Raw genomic sequence first — 17,312 nt, 5'->3', positions numbered from 1 at the left:
TCAGCATAGGTTAGAAGGCCTTGGTGATCCCTGAAAATGTGTTCCCTCCTGATTCTCCCCCTCAAAACAACATCCAGTAGCGCCAGTGCATTCATTGCACAGCATTTAGATATTTACAGCGACTAGTGTGAATACTTCACACCTTGTCAAAATTGTGTAGGATTCATACTAAAAATTCAGATTTGTAAAACTGAAAGGAATAAAACTATTGTAGGTCTCATCCTGTAGTCATTGGGGAGAAGAATGCAAAGAGGATGGATGGATGAATTGAATCGTATTGAATTGAATCTGACAAGGGTACTGTTTCTGCTGTGTACGTAATCTGATTTGGGCCTCTATCACAGACTAAATAGGACATCTTAGTTACCTCTTTGGTATTAATAATGTCCTTTTCTTTTCCTTTTCTCTATACGCCCCAAGAGCCCAGCTGACCATGTGTCTGAGAGCCATCATTAAGCACGACTTCCCAGGACGCTGGACCGCCATTGTAGACAAGCTCAGCATGTACCTGCAGTCTCAGAACAGCGGCACCTGGTACGGCAGCCTGCTGGCTCTCTACCAGCTTGTCAAAACATACGAGTGAGTAACCTGATTTAATGCAATAGTCAGTTTCCCCTAAACCCAGATCTCTTAAGGACAGCATAGGTCATTAGGACTACAGCATAGGTCATTAGCACTTTGGGAATCTCAAAGATTCCCACAGTGCTCTCTGAGAGCTCCTATGTTGGTCTAATAATCTCTCCAGGAAGTTCTGGTTTCAGAGTGTTTCATTCAGTTGCTAAGAGCAACTCTGAGCAAGGATCTGACAGAAATGTCCATCTTAGTGAGAAGGTGTGGTTGACCCCGTTGCTATGTGTGATGCTGTCTTCTATAGACTGGGATTTCTTCTTCTTCTTGTACTTGTTTAAAGGTGGTTGGCAAACAGCTAAATGCTGAATGGAGCATTATCACCACTAGGCAGAAGGGTGGACCAAATACTCCACCCCTTTCACCCTTCACACAGCATGAGCATGTTTGATCACATTTTATTTACTTCGTCATTATTGAGATTTGTTGTGGGTTCTCACATCTGGAGATTTTACTATGTCATCTATTTGATATCAATGTGGATGCTCGGCTGTCAATCATTGCGATTGTCAAGCATTTGTATTGGTCAGCTTGGACACAAAGCTACAAAGCGTACTCAATGTTGAGCTCAATTTTAATACTATCTCAGTTTAACCAATTTCAAAGATTATTTTGACATTAGCTGATATTGTCTACTTGGTAATGGGAGTTCAAGGGCTGGCCTGTGGAAAAGATACCTTGAAGGTGTGAACAAATTGCGCCAACAGGTCATGAGCCAATTATTGTACATGGTTAGAAATGCTGATCAGGTCATTTCTATTGTAAAGAAGGTAGTTCAGTTTAAAACTTGAACATTAAACTAACATTGACTTTTCATCACAATGTCCACTCATTCCTTCATTTAGTATTCAACAATAAATAATGTCCATTGAGGATTGAATTCAATGTGAGTCCATGAAGTTTAGCTCATGCATTTTTCATTTTCATCGCCCACTGGTTGCTTTAAAGCAGTGGTCTCCAACCTTTTTATCACCGCGGACCGGTGATAAAAAGGTCCACGGCAGCTGACGTGGCGCAACCAAGAGTCCGGTGGAAATCGGAGATATGTGGAAACTATCATCTGCTTAAGGCAATTTTGGTAAATAATAATAAATAATAATAAATAATGGATGTTTATTCAGTTAAAACTGTTAACTACGAAAAAAATAACTCACCTTCAAATCATAGTGCAGCAAATAGAACGGCTGCTCCCGCTGTCTTTTATCAAACGCCTTTTCTTTTTGTTTCGTCTTTTATCACTTAAAATGAGTCCACAAACTATCACTACTGTTTCTACATCGTCATCTGTGTTTGATTATTCTAAATTCACGTATGGTATGTTGGCGTTTTACTGGATTTTCTTCTGGAATCGGTTCTGTGGTGTGTTGCTCCTGCCGTGTGGCTGGACTCACGAATCGATCGAACCTGTTGGACTTTTACCGGCTCGTGTCGTGTGTGGTCACAGAGGTTTGGAAAATCAGCGACAATCCTTAAATTGTGCCGTGTGAACCAGACTTAAGACTCACAAGCTCTACTCCTCTCATCTCGACCGCTCCTAACGCTCTCAGACTCTGGTCGCTATGGTAACGTTTAAACATTCCTTCAAAATAAGATACAGATGCGCCACAAAAACGAACATTTTACTTTTATGAAAATTTTAACTCACGATAAAGACTAATGGGAACCCTGAGCTTGTTTCTCTGCAGCCAGACGGTCCGATCTGGGAGTGATGAGAGACAATGACACCTGAGGTGTTGCTTATGCACAGGGTGCTTGGTCTCTAGTGGCGAAGCAGTTTGAAGGCTTCATTCCCTCATTAGCGAGCCGGTCGCCGCATATTATGCAGAGCTTGGAATGTGGGAATCACCTACCGGGATAAATCCATTCTCCTGTCTCTTCTCTGGCCCTTTTCCCCTTCACAAAGAAACTTTCCAAAGACATCTGATCTGTTTCTTACTCATTTTGTTGCTTGTGGGCTCAATGTTGGCGCACAAGACGTAACCGAGAGAATCCGGTTAAAAGATTTTCAAAATAAAAGATCCTCAAGACTCAAATAATACATAAAACGGATATATTTAATTATTTCTTGTGCAGCCCGGTACCAATTGGCCCGGGGGTTGGTGACCACTGATTTAAAGAATCTTTATTTCTATATAGGTTTTCTGGATCACCTCATTACATCCAGTATTCCCATAAACTACAGCAAAGATGCATTTTAATCCAAGACTGAAATCAAAAAATCTGCCTGGGCTGCCAACCATCCATCTACTTAATGCTGATGGTGATTTTGTCATTCACCATTCATTCATTAATCAGGAAAACTATTAAAACAGTGCGTCGGCCCCTTGAGTTGACTTCCACATGTCTCGCCATCTCTCAGGTATTCTGAGGGAACGTCAATGAGTAGGGATTATGTTAGGGATGCTCTGATCAGGTTTTTTGCTGCCGATTCCGATACCGATCACCCATAAGGGCCGATCACTGTCGATCACCGATCATTGCCGATCACATGCATTGGCTGATCATTTTTCGCTTTAGGTATAAATGCTACTATATGGTCTGACAAAATAAAAAAATGATCTGGTAATAAATTCACCTAATTTAGACATAAAACATGTAAAATACTTGCAGTACAATACGGCAGCTATTCAGTCAAAAGGACAACTGAAAAACCTGCAATCAGTAAAATATTTAACAGTAAGGTTCTCTGTACCCTAAATTATACATGGGTCGAAAAAATCTCACAACACTACATACAGTATATCAAGTAATGTTAAGAAAAAAAAACATTCATTCAAAGTCAAATGCAGGTTGCATCAAAATAAACAATACTGAGTTACTGAATCAAGACTTCCTGAGGCCATGGCTAGCTGATTAATGCTGGTTCTGATTGGTTGTTTCTGACTGAGCAGAGTAATTCTGCAGGACACAGGAGGAGGGAGAGGAGTTTTTTTGTTTTTCAGAATTATCTGTCTTACGTTAGGACAACAAAAGTTTTTTGTTTAAGTTGCATGTCGCAGCTTTAAGCAGATGTTTCGTGTGAGAGTTCACTGCCAGGTGGAGCAGAAATGGCACTACGTCTGTGAAATATTGCTACCAGTATCGTGTAGTGGCGGTCCAACAGCGATAGTGGTCCAACAGCAACAGCGGTCTTACATTGCCAGCTCGAAGATGTAAATTATTTTTTGGGTTATTTGTTTAGCTTTCTGACCGTTATGCTCTTCCGAGTGAGTGTTGGTAGTTGTGCGCTGCTTTACCTTCTGCCTGGCTGATGCGGATGTTTATTTTCCTGCAGTGAGCCTCAATATAGACAAACTCCGTCAAGTTTTTGTTTTTTGCCATATTAAATTCGTCACAATGATGCATTTTGACATGCTTCACCCCTGAGGTAATTTTTCACCGCAACACGCAAACGTCCCCATTCACTCTCAGAGCATTATAATTGCACACGGCATTGCTTAGGATTTGTTGCTGTGCGCTCGCGCAGTGTGAAGGAAAGAGGAGATTAGCTGCACACACAGGCTGCGAAGTGAGATACAGGTGATCGGTTTGTGTGATCGGCAACAAGAGACCATGATCGGCAATGACTGATCATACACTTTTTCACAGAAATCGGCCGATTATGATCGGTGGCCGATCGATCGGCACACCTCTAGATTATGTAGCATCATTGTGTACGTATCAGAAGGATCTGACATATGGACGTAGTTTGTGCAGCTCAACAACCTTGGCTGAGATCAAGCGCCCCATTGTCCCAGTCAGGGATGGAGCCCCATCCGCTCATGGCCATGGGAAAGCAGGCCAACCGTAGCTCCATTAGCAATTCTGAGATCTCTTGTGTGAGATGTCTCATGACTTCAGGAGACCCTAATTTCTCTGAGTCTCCTTGAGGCCATGCATTATTGATGCTTCAGGAGCAGAGTTGTTAGGAGTTAATCGATCATACATCTCTGAACATACATGAGCTAATAAAGTTAGGTGATGGGGTAAAATCAGTTGGTCAAAACATTTTAAGATTAACTTGAGGCAATAACTTAATAAAAATAAATTGCCTGTTAGTAAAATGTTTTAAAAGCACAGCCATAGTGAGTAATAAACTATGTAAGACCAGTAATAAAGTGACTGCATTTATTTGATGGGAAGTAGCAGTTCCAGCAGGTGCCACCGCTGCCAATGCTTCAGATTTCAGAAGGAGTCTGAGGTTAACTGATGTCTCTGCTGTATATGTGGGCTTTAGGTACAGGAAGGCAGATGAGAGGGAGCCGCTACTGGCAGCCATGCAGATTTTTCTGCCTAGGATTCAACAGCTCATCAGCCAGCTGCTTTCTGATGCGACCATTTTTTCTGTCCTCATCCAGAAGCAGGTCCTCAAGATCTTCCATGCTCTTGTCCAGGTAGGATTATGTTGGTTTGTTTGTTCAGTCCAATGACATGGTCCACCTCAGAGCTCATGCTATCTCTAACATTACTTAGGGTGTTTTCACACCCGATAGTCCGGTAGACTCGGTTTGATTGGGGATCAGACTTGCAACATTTGTTACATTTTCAGGACTCTAGTTTGCATTCACACTACATTGTGTCAAACGACTCAAACTAACTGAAAAACCTGTTCCCCCCGCTGCCTGTGGTGGCGCTGCACCAAGAACTACCGAAGCAATCGACACAAAAACCTCTGAAGAAGACATAGAGTGGAGGCCCTTTTTGGTAGGACTCCACAATATGTTGCGGGCTGCTAATGGGTCTAGTGTTAAGAGTAGCATCTGGTTCATCATACCAAGCAAACTTGTCCTTCGCGTCTCCTGAACTTCAACTTGTCCTTAGCATGTCACGTATTTTGATGTATTGATGGCAAAGTCTTTTTTACCTTAGTGCGGTACTGTGCAAATGTATGAGGGAATCCCAGTGCCTCCATTTTCACACTTTTTAGCTTGAAGAAGTGTGTGGTTGCAAGTAGCTGTGATATATTTTCTTCTGACCATATTTGTATGAGGGCTTTTATCATACAAATATGATAAAAGCACCCCATGTCTGACTACGAGCTATTTTTTTCCACAAATGGTAAAAATGCTCGTTTGTTATGGTTGTATTGACACAGAATGCCCTGCGCTGTAGTTCACTTCCTGCGTTTGGAACCATTTCTAGTCAGGTGGCATTCAGATATATTTTCAATCATGCAAAAGTTCACTTCAACCGGATTGAGACCTAGATTTTTAGGCAGATCAGAGTTCATTTTTTTAGTCTGTTTTGGAATTCAAATTTGCATTCTCACCTCCCAAAGGAATCTGACTTTCTAGACAAACAAATTAGAGTCTGATTTAAGACGCTAATTCTGGGCTGGTATGAATGCACCCGTAATCCCCAGAAAAGTTAAACATTTTATCTGCGACAAAAAAACAATTACAACAGATTCATCTTTTCAGATTTTCATCAGATTTATAGCAATAATTTTAATAATAATGCATAATAATAGTGCACATGATGTCATCAGTTCTATTGTTGCTAGCATACAGATACAACACCCCAATTCTTTTGTGGCAATATCTGATTTTAATCATGCCTCACTGATTTTAATCATGCCTCACTCTCTTCAGCACTGCCAACATTTCACCAGTTTGTCAACTGCTCCACCCAAGAAAACAATGTATGTATGTGTATGTTTCCAGAAAAAGACCTCCTCTGGGGAAATCTGACCATAATCTTGTTTTTCTCTGCACTGAATACAAACCCCTGGTGAAGAGACTACGCATTAGGAAGATGGCTGTTAGGAAATGGTTATCGGAAGCACAAAAGGACCTCCAAGCTTTGAAGCAACCAATAGGCGTATGCCACATGGAGATGACATCAATATTATGACTGAATGTGACTGAGTGTGGTAACCCCTGGTGGCCGTAAGCCGCTGAGACTATATACACGCTTATAGTCGCAGCAGAGGAGAGAGGAGTAGAGAGAGACAGCAGAAACGGGCTGCAGGTCCGGTGTCATATTAAGGTTGAGGAAACAACCAAACAAGTCACCACTTCTGAGCCTAAATCTCTCCAATTCCAGATCTCTGGTGTGAAAGCGATCTTTCCTGCCAACAGCCATCACCATCTTCAAATTTTGAATAATCTGAATTAATGAACTACAACAACATTTAATTTCCCTTTGGTATTAATATAGTATTTTTGAATTGAATTTGAATTTGAAAGAACTCAGTTTGTGGAAAAAATGGTTTCAGTTTATTTTTACAAGATTCTTTTTACAGTAATTTGTCAAAAATAATTCATTAGATATTTTCAGTGGGATTAAACTGGAATGTCTGCTAGTAACTTATAAAAATGAATTACCTTTGGTACAGCAGAAAATTTGGGTTTTGTAATGAGGTACCAGTATTAACCTTGATGCTGTCCCACAGTACTCGCTGCCCCTTCAGCTGATCAACCACACTGTGATGACGCAGTGGATGGAAATTCTGCGATCCATTGTGGACAGAGACGTACCTGCAGTAAGACAAAGAAACAAGTTTAAGCTATCTCTTTAAATTGTAAATTATACTGTACAATAATTTATATTGGTGATACTTGACAAAATCACAGTAAATCTTCGTAATGATTGGTTGCGGTTGCAATGGAACAATGTGGAGTAGTTCAATGAGTGTGAATAAGGCACTGTAGAAGTTAAAAGTTAGTGTTACAGGAAAACCATGTTGTATTAAAGTAAGAACTCAAATATCTATTTTCATGTCAGTCACCTGTACAAAACTCTAAAGCAACTTGTTTTGTTAATGGTGTTTTGTTTTTTTTGCAACAGTACAACAGGACATTTGATCATGATTCTCTTACAAGAATAATTTTACATATAAACAGTCTTCATTCATTTTTGCTAGCTATGGCAGCAAAAACTCATGCAATGAAGAGTTTTTAGGTCTTCCATCTTGAACTTACAGTGGGCTGTGTTTGTTAGGAGACTTTGGAAGTTGATGAGGATGACCGTCCAGAGCTGGCTTGGTGGAAGTGTAAGAAGTGGACTTTGCACATCATCACTAGACTGTTTGAGCGGTAAATTTCAGAGCAGAAAAGCAGAGTTAGATTTCACACCAAATATGAAGCAACTGTCATCCTCACTTGTTTGATTTTAACCACAGGTATGGAAGCCCTGGCAATGTGACCAAGGAGTACCAGGAGTTTGCTGACTTTTTTCTGAAGACCTATGCAGTAGGCATACAACAGGTTAGCTTGTGTCACTGAGATGCTCTAACACATAATAGACCCTTGAGATATTTTGTGCCACAAGGTTTTTCATTTTCTACCATTTTTGCTGTGTTAAATAAACTATAATGGTTTTGGTTTTATCATGCAGGTCCTGCTGAAAGTGGTCGACCAGCACCGACGGGGTCAGTATGTTACTGCTCGGGTTTTGCAACAGTGCTTCACCTACCTCAACCAGGGTCTTTCACATTCACTGACATGGAAACAGATGAAGCCACATATGCAGGTACATGTACTTTACTCATAGGATGTTTTTTTTATTATATAATAGAATATACTTTATTGATGTAAATATTAGTAAATACAAATATAACCATAAGCAATATAAATGTATTTTTAAAAATATATATATGTGATATTGTAAATATTTTAAATATGATTAAGTATAAAATAAATAAATAAAATAATCACAAGAATGCCCATGGGAATATATTAATCTATAAATGAGTCTAGAGAAAGATTTGATTAAAGACACTCAGAGTTAGGCATTTTATAATATGATGGCTTCAGGCAGGAATGATTTTCTGTGGTGCTCTGCATTTTGGTGCTATCAGTCTTTGGATGAAGCTGTTACTATGTCCGGCGTGTGGTTGCTACAGGAACACCAGTGGTATTTAAAGGATTCTGAAAACTGAAAACATTTTACAGCTGATTGGCTAAGCCTCTGATACAGTCTGTATTGAATAACTGTTCTTGTTGTCAACAAGCTTACCTCATTGCACAATAAGGTAATCCAAACCAGCTCTCCATCTTCAAGGGTCCGGACTTCCAGGCCTGGGGAACCCTCACAAACAGAAACTACGATGTACCCCTCCTCTCGCCACTCAGGTCGCCAGACATGTTCCCAGACATGTTGCCAGTCCATCACAGGGCAACACATAGACAGACAGGACAAAAAAGCTTGATTCTTGCATAGGTTATCTGTCTCATGCTACACTGTCACAACATAGTGACAGTTTCAACAAATATGTAATAAAATATTTTTTATAAACGTTACAAACAGCAGCTTTAATTATGAAGCTATCAGGTACAGGACACAGTTTAATTCAGCAGCAGAAAGAAGATATTACACAAAACTTGAACTCACCAGTTATACTTAAATTCTGTCTTTTCCTAGAAACTGAGGTTGAGATACCTTTTCTGATGTAATACTTTTTTGACCAGGAGAAAGAGGAGTTCAAACCATCATGGTAATTACCTCCCAGGAGCCCATTAAATTGTGGATGGAAACCCAGGCTAATATTCTAATATTCCACCCTGGTGGGTGTAATTCCAGTAATCCAACAACGATTCTTGAAGTTGTCTTCAGCAAAAGCCCCAAAAAGTAATCCCACCGTGAACAGAATTTTGGAAATAATTCAAAATTCAAATCCTCAACAACTGGGAGCTTGGCTGTCCTCTTAACTAAGCAAAACTCTGCTCTGGCTTGTTTCAAAGAACTGCAAGATAAAATTCATCACAATGTTTGCTCCCAATGTTGACCAACATTCGGAGCAATGTTGACCAACCAATGTTGACCAACATTGGGAGCAAACATTGTCCAAAGAATGTGCCAGGGAACAAGCACTAGTACTTCCTCTGCTCACTCTTCTATACAACTTGTAGTATAAGGTTTGGCGTACATGACTTCTCTGTTTAAGTGTTGATATTCACAAACTGAGGGTAGTGACCTGTAATTATGCCTTTCTTTACTAGAATCAAACCCATTCTTCTGCTTTTGGTAATCCATGATTGCTCATTCTGGATTTCCCCCAGCCGTTTTTATGACTTCAATATTCCCCTCTCAGTCACATTGCCTTTTCTCAGCCTCTTTCCTTCACTATCCCTATCATAATACTTATAGACACATTGCAATGTGATGTCACACATGCAAGATTCTGCCATCCAGCTCCCTGCTGGAGAGCAAACAATAAGTCGCCGACAATGAGTACCATTGGTTGTAGTTGTCAAGTTGTCAACATAACACATTAAACATTCAATGTGTACGTTATTTATGAAAGAAAAAGGGACTTGGCGCTTTGGTACTAATTGTCAACACTACGACAACTAGGTAACAAGGTCCAAAGTAGTGTGGTGCATGTAGATTCTAAGCTAAAATGTGGCGGAAAGTTATTTGCAGCTGTCGTGTAGTTCCATGGGCCCCTACACGAAACGCCATGTCTCCAGTAACGGCCCTCAGTCTTGCAACCCTCTGGACATGTCCCATTAAACTAGGCTAATGTGATGTTAAGATTGAAGTAATTAAACATGGCAAAAACATGACCGATGGCAATGAGTACAAACATTCCAAATTCAATGTGATTCTGAATAACGCCAATCAATCATGATAAACACATTGCCAATTAAAAGAAAAAGAAGAAACAAAGAAGTAAAGTAGCACTTGTGAATTTGTTAATACTCATTTTAAGTAGATTCTGTCGTTTGTTTTGTAAAGACTTCCTGCCTTAGGAATTTTTCAGATTTCTAGTGTACTCCAAGTACATCTGTCCTGTTTTTTTATCCCCATTATAAAAAATAACTCCCAAGTATAAAAATGTATCAAAATTATTTTCCAAATTTCATTATGATTAATAGAATTTGAAGCATTTATTAATAATAAAAAAAAAATTCTAGGATTTTAAAACTTTTTTTGATGTTAATGTTGTAATGAAAAATCTTTAGTAAAATCCTTTTACTGTGCAGGCAGATGATTCTGCTAAAAATTTAATTTCATGTCAAAATATAATTCATTTTGGGGGGTGCTGAGGTGGCGCAGGGGTTAAGCACAACCCACATATGGAGGCCTTAGTCCTCGATGCGGCTGTCACAGGTTCGATTCCCAGCCTGGCGACCTTTGGTGCATGTTTTTCCCTTTCTCACTACCCACTTTCCTGTCAATTCGCTATCAAATAAAGGCCACCAGAGCCAATAAAAAATGTATATATATAATTCATTTAATTATTGGTATTTTAGAAATATTTTTGCAGTATCTCCTGTCTAAATAAATTTACCCAATGCAGCAGTATTCACTTTTAACCCAGAAAAGGAATTAGAACAAACTTAGAATCCAGAGAAACAACTTTAAACTGTGGATAACACACTATTTAGACCAATACTATACTTTTTAGATTATTCTAGTTTATCAGTATTTTTAGAAATTGTGGAATAATTTCCACAAAAAGAGTGAGCTAAAGGCTTTAGCTCACTCTTACTATTAGTAAGAGTAGTACTTACTATTTAGACCAGTATCATGCTTTTTAGATTACTTTTTAAATTACTATGCAGAGAGACTCCTATTCTTGCAACCCGAAAAAGGAATTAGACCAGAGGATACTTCCCTATAGTTATACTTTGGATCAACATTATTAGATTCTTCTTTTTTTATTTTCATCTTGTTTTGCTCTTTCCTTTGGTTTGTTATTTTGTTTGTATTTCCTTTTAATTCATGTAAACCACTTTGAATTGCCTTGTTGCTGAAAACCTGCTATATAAATAAAATTACCTTACCTATTAGCAGTTCCACAAATCGTTTTGATAAACATTAACTTAAGAGACATGAAAGCATACCTATATCTTGGCTTTTTTTTTCTATTCGTCATCTTTCTTTTCTCTGTCCTTGAAGGTTAAGTCCTTTTTTTGCTACATTGTTTTGCTAACTAATCTTCCACGGTTATGTGGAGGATTGGAAGTGTTCTGCACATTGAACGGCAGCTCATGTTACTGGTGAAGTGTGAGGTACCACAGCCACCAGTGGACCTCCAAAAGCAATTTGTTTTTAAATTTTTCTCTTTGTCCATAAAATAATGATTTCTACATACATTATCACAAATATATTACTGTAAAAACAAATCACAACTTCAAAATGAAATTGTGTGTTTTTGTTATAATGATGTAGAAATCTTTACTAAAAAAAATCAGCTCAATTTTGTTAATTTCTTCAAAGATTTTCTGTTTAATCAAGGATCACTTGAGATTTGAAATCTATAGAAATAAAAGGCATATTTTTAAGTTTCCTTATACTTATCCATATTTTGATTATAAACAAAACACTTGCTATCTCTACTTGCTTTGAAAATAGTAAAAAAATTACTACATTTATTAGCTATAGGTTAAACAATAATGACGTCAAACTTTTATAGCGCGATTCAAGACCATTAAGACACCCCATAATAAAATCAGTCATTCCCATTCACACACATTCACACTCTGATGGTAGTAAGCTGCTGGATTGCAACAACAGCTTCAGCTTGACAGAAACTGGTTGAAGGAAATTACATATTGTTGTAACTCATAAATTTAGATTCTTCAAAGAGTTATTGAAGATCATGATGGCTGTTGGCAGGAAAGATCTTGTGCAGTGGTCTGTACTGCACTGAATCTGAAGAAGCCTCTGAATGAAGATGCTCTACCTACCCAAGATAGTCTTGAAGAGGATGGTCGGTGTTATAAATAATTTTCTTGATCCTATTAAGAATACTCTTTCATCACTATTTCCAGAGATTCCACAGTCGTCCCTTGAACAGAACAAGCCTTCTTTATAGGCTGTTGAGCCTGTTTGGGTCTCTGGCTCTGACGCTGCTGCCCCAACAACGTACAGAAGAAGAGATGACACTCTCAACAACAGACTTACAGAAGATCTGCAGTATCTTGCTGCAAACCTTGAAGGATCTTAGCTTCCTCAAAGAAGTACAGTCTGCTCTGTCTCTTATAGATGCTTCACCGTTGTGTCTCCAGTATAGTCTGTTGTCCAGATGAACAGAGAGGTATTTATATTCCTCAACCACCTCCACTTCTTCTCCCATGATGGAAACAGGGTTTGATCTCCTGAAATCAACAATCATCTTCTTTGTTTTGCTCACTTTTAAGATGAGATGATTGTTCTCAACAACACAGATGTTGATTTGACATCCAATTTCACTTCAAGATTGTGACACTGGTCATCTCCCCAAAATGAAAATCTCAAAATATTTTTATAAGAGGTTACATTTTTTAAAACATGGTTACGTTCTTCCTTTTGAGCCTTATTTTAATTTTGAAACAACACTATATGCACATACAGTACAGTGTCCAAACTTTTAGTCTGTACTCAGTTCAGACCAAAAGTTTGGACACACCTTCTCATTGAATTCAATGAGAAGGTGTGTCCAAACTTTTTGGCTCAACTTTTTTTTTTCTTACTTTCAGACCTGGTACTGAATGCAGTGTTTAGTAAGGATCCATAACAACCTTTATCTTTTTCAGACTATATGCCATGAGGTCATCTTCCCTCTAATGTGCTACAGAGATGAGGATGAGAGGCTGTGGCAGGAAGACCCCTATGAGTATATTCGAATGAAGTTCAGTGAGTGTTCACTGAGACAGAGACTTACAGTCAAGTCTCTGTCTAGACTTGACTGTAAAAATATGATCTATTTAACACACAGATAAAATATGTTAAAATCTGATCATTTTGTTCATTGAAACCTACCATTAAGGTTAACTGATGGCATGTGATTATAGCATAATTTGGTTTCACCTCTGTATTTTATTCAATGAGCATATGCTGAGTCTCCATTTACAGCAAAACCAGTAATAATAATAATAATAATAATAGATTTTATTTATAATGGCCTTTAGATTTTTAGATCTCAAAGGGCAAAAACAAAACAAGCAATTGTAATGGATAAAATTGCCTCAATAAATGAATACATAAGAGATTATTATAAAATGAAAAAAAGTTGAAACCTCAGAAAATAAATGTGTTTTTGTAAAACTTTCAGTTTGATTTAATCCCGCTGCTCTGCTGCCTCTAGATGATCTGGTTGTTTTTTCTTGTGTATTTCTTTATTGCAGACATCTATGACGACCATTCCCTTCCAGCAACCGCTGCACAGAGTCTCCTGTGTAAAGCTGCTCGCAAGAGAAAAGAGGTCAGGAGGATTGTGGGCCTTTGGTGCAAATATTGCACAGTTCAGGTTGGCCTGGTAAAATAATTAACTCCATAGACATTTTCAGTTTTTTTAGATGAAGCTGAAGAGGCAATATTGAAAATGAAATTAAGTGCTGGAAAATAAAGATACACGATCAAAGAATGCTTGGATAAAGCTACAGTAAGTAACTTTTATGAAAAAAAATAAGTTTTTTACATATTTGATAAAGCGATCACTCTGAGAGTATGGTGAAAAACAGATCATCTATAAAAAAAATCAAGTTACTCTGCCTTTTCCCATTGCTCCCAGTACTAACTGCAGAAATACACCACTCTGTCAGATATGACCGATTACGGCCAGTAGTTGTTTTTCTGCCATTGGTCCATTAAGCAGCGTGCACACAGGATTGATTGTCAGCGTTAAGACCTTCCTCCTATCTCTGATTGGTTCTTTTTGACTGGCAGTTATGCCGCATTTTTGCAGATTGCAACAGTAGCAAGGTGGAGAGAAGGTGGAGCTTGACTTTTTTTTTCCAGAAATTATCTGTCTCATACCATACTTTCCCCACATAGTGACAGTTTTAGCAAATATGTAAAAAAACAATTTTTTGCTTGGATGATGGTGGTAGGAGTTTGTCCCTCAATTGGTGTGTTGTTAGTTCAGTTATCGCTTTGTCTGCCTCTCGTTGTGTCCTTGGGCAAGACACTTACCTGCTGGTGGTCAGAGGGCCCGGTAGCATGGTGCATGGCAACCATGCCTCTGTCAGACTGCCCCAGGATCGCTATCTATTTTCCCCAAATATTATCCTATTGATATGAAACCTATACCAGCAGTTCATAGAACATGTTTGATTATGTAGAAAAAGTTATTTCACTCTTAGCTTTTTATTTCTTCAAATTAGGAGGGGGACCCATTTTTTTGGCAAAGCTAATTATTAGGCTGCCAATATAGGCATCCCCTATCTATTTTTCCCACATATTGTTCTATTGGTATGAAACTCATACCCTTAGCTCAGAGAACAAGTGTGATTATTTAGAAAAGTTATTTCACTCTTAACTCTTTATTTGTGCAAGTTAGGAGGAGGATGCATTTTTTGGCACGGCTAATTATTACTATGCAAGCCGATATATGCCCTGTCTATTTCCCCCAAATATTATCCTATTGATATGAAACTCATACCAGGAGCTCAGAGAACAGGTGTGATTAGGCAGAAAAGCTTAGATCGTTCTTAGCCCTCTATTTGTCTGAGTTAGCAGGAGATGCATATTTGGCACAGCAAATTTAGCCTGCCGATATTTGCATGCCCTGTTTTTCAGCTCAAAAGGTGTCATACAGATATGAATGTCACAGATTATATGTGTCATTATCTAGAAAATTTCATATAACACATTACCATCCAATATTTTCACATTGCAGGACATGCATTCTGGAAAGGGACCTTTGGAGGCCCCCAATGACCTTCAGGGCATGCAATTCTCAGCAGGCGTGCATTTCTCGGCATAACACCGTTTATTTGCCATAATGTAAGCTCAAAGTGCAACAATTAGCATACCAAAGGACTGTGTTAAAAATAATAATGGATAAGTGGCTTAAAACCGGATCATTCAAAAGAAAAGCTGCAGATACTGGTGGAAAGAAAACAACTCCAGGACTATTTATATGATCAAAGGAAGCGAAGTCACAGCCGCTGAGTGTTGATGTGTCGTGTCGTTCACTAGCAATTTGTTCACTTCTCTATGCGATGAGCGGTAGGACTCGTCTCAGTTAGTGAGAACTGTTCTTTGTTTTTTAGGACTTTGCTTGCTCATGATGCTCTGCTTACACGTCAACAACTATTGTTATTTTTATTTAATAGATAAATACAATTGATAGACATGGGTTATTATTTTTGTATTTAATAGTGCAGAAAAAGATTCAAGTCTATTTTTCTTTAATTGTGGTTCTAAATCACAAATAGCCCTAAATGTTATTAATGCACACAACACTTGGTAGTAAGTTCTTTTCTATTTCCATGTGTTTGACGTCATTAGAAAACGTAAGACTCCACACTTTCAGAATCTGTGAATAACTCAAAATGCCCAAGTAGACCTGTTCATGTCTTTGTCGTGGCCAGTCACATTTGCTAAACAGTACCACTCTTTTAATTAGGATGAACAAAGAAAACAACAATACATGAGTTAAGAGAGTAGTATTTTAATATAAGGTTGCATCATATATTAAGATGTGTTATCGCAGGGCAATTTCAGGTTAGATGGTCCGCGAGTGTTTGTTAAATGGGAATTGTGGTCCTTGGACTGAAAAAGTTTGAGAAACACTGATGTGATGTAAGGGAAATACCTTGCATTTCATTACAGTTGAACTAATCGAAAGAGACATTTAAGTCAGAAATATGGTGGTCTTCCAACTTCTATTGTTGTCTCAAATTAGTGATAATCAATCTGAATAAAGTAAAACTTTACTCAGAAGCTGTATCCAAAGCAACACCTGTAGAGCTCCAGGCTCCATATCTTCCTCAACTTCTTTTCAACCCTATTCTTCATTCTTACTACTTTCTGTTGTAGTTTGGTTTTTCTACTCTTCCAGCCTGAAGCGACTGCTTTTTTCTGTTTAGGTTCAAGTTTATTTGAATCACAGATGCTGAGTTGTTGCTACAGCAAGTAAAAAAGAGGCAGAAACACAAAAACTAAAACATATTAAGGAATTATGCTTACCTGACATTTGAAATTGACAAATAACTGTCCATAAGGTTCCAGTGCTTGACTAACCAAAGGGCTTGAAAGCCAGCAGTCAGTGATCAAAAGAGAGTGATCATCTCTTTTCAAATCATCATATTAATGTTGAATAAAAGTGACTCAAGAATGTTGCCTTCAGGAACCCCAAGTCTAATCTGTCAAAATTTAGCACGAATAATTGAAAACAAACTTCCGGGGAAACTTTGTAGGCGGAACTCCTTTGTTTGTTTATCTGAGAAAATCCACAATAAATTTGAACTTGTACATTTAACTCTCTTTTTTTTTTTAAGTCATGTAAGTTGTATTCTACTTTGAAAAAGAGCAGTTGAACTCAATCATGAAAAGTACAAAATTAAACTACATTTATTTCTATAATGAATGGATACAGACTTTGGGCCTAATCCATAAATAAAGATGTTCAGAAAGGTTTGACTTTGCATGTTTTCAAAACATAACTTAAAGTTGATGGTTTCTGCTTGTCAGATTCTCCCTCAGATGATGGCGTTCTGCCACAAAATCCTGGCAGACCCCTCTACTGACCCCCGGAGTAAGGATGGAGCACTGCACTGCGTTGGAGCTCTTGCTGAGCTCTTACTAAAGGTATATGAGAGTCCAGTTCTGTTACTCATTTAGAAAATATGACTGAGTAAATCCTGATATACATATTTGAGGTATTGTGTGTTAAATCTCATCTCAAAGAAGAGAATATACAGGGAGCAGATGGAGTCAATGCTGCAAAACTATGTGTTTCCACTGCTCAATTCTCCAATGGGTTACCTTCGAGCCAGGGTGAGTAACGGTCCCATCCATTCACCCAGTTTTCCTTTTTTGGAAAAGCT

The 17,312-nt window shown here is 38.3% G+C and overlaps 1 protein-coding gene across 5 annotated transcripts in view; it reads left to right on the top strand.

Moving 5' to 3' along the window:
* Positions 1-17,312, top strand: part of ipo8 (importin 8) — a 45,411-nt gene that overhangs the window by 18,547 nt on the left and 9,552 nt on the right. For 2 of the 5 annotated variants that reach the window (XM_023350029.1, XM_023350027.1), the window contains exons 4-13: positions 421-579; positions 4,844-5,000; positions 7,001-7,090; positions 7,549-7,643; positions 7,730-7,814; positions 7,945-8,079; positions 13,074-13,173; positions 13,665-13,741; positions 16,957-17,073; positions 17,173-17,262. In XM_023350029.1, coding sequence (XP_023205797.1) covers positions 421-579; positions 4,844-5,000; positions 7,001-7,090; positions 7,549-7,643; positions 7,730-7,814; positions 7,945-8,079; positions 13,074-13,173; positions 13,665-13,741; positions 16,957-17,073; positions 17,173-17,262 — 1,105 coding nt within the window. The remainder of the gene's footprint in view (positions 1-420; positions 580-4,843; positions 5,001-7,000; positions 7,091-7,548; positions 7,644-7,729; positions 7,815-7,944; positions 8,080-13,073; positions 13,174-13,664; positions 13,742-16,956; positions 17,074-17,172; positions 17,263-17,312) is intronic. The other 3 variants (XM_023350028.1, XM_023350030.1, XM_023350031.1) reach the window with 3 other exon arrangements.

This window comes from Xiphophorus maculatus, chromosome 17 (genome assembly GCF_002775205.1).
Source record: "Xiphophorus maculatus strain JP 163 A chromosome 17, X_maculatus-5.0-male, whole genome shotgun sequence".
Taxonomy (NCBI): domain Eukaryota; kingdom Metazoa; phylum Chordata; class Actinopteri; order Cyprinodontiformes; family Poeciliidae; genus Xiphophorus; species Xiphophorus maculatus.
The sequence above is the reverse complement of the archived record's forward strand: the minus strand, read 5'-3'. Positions and strand labels throughout refer to the sequence as shown.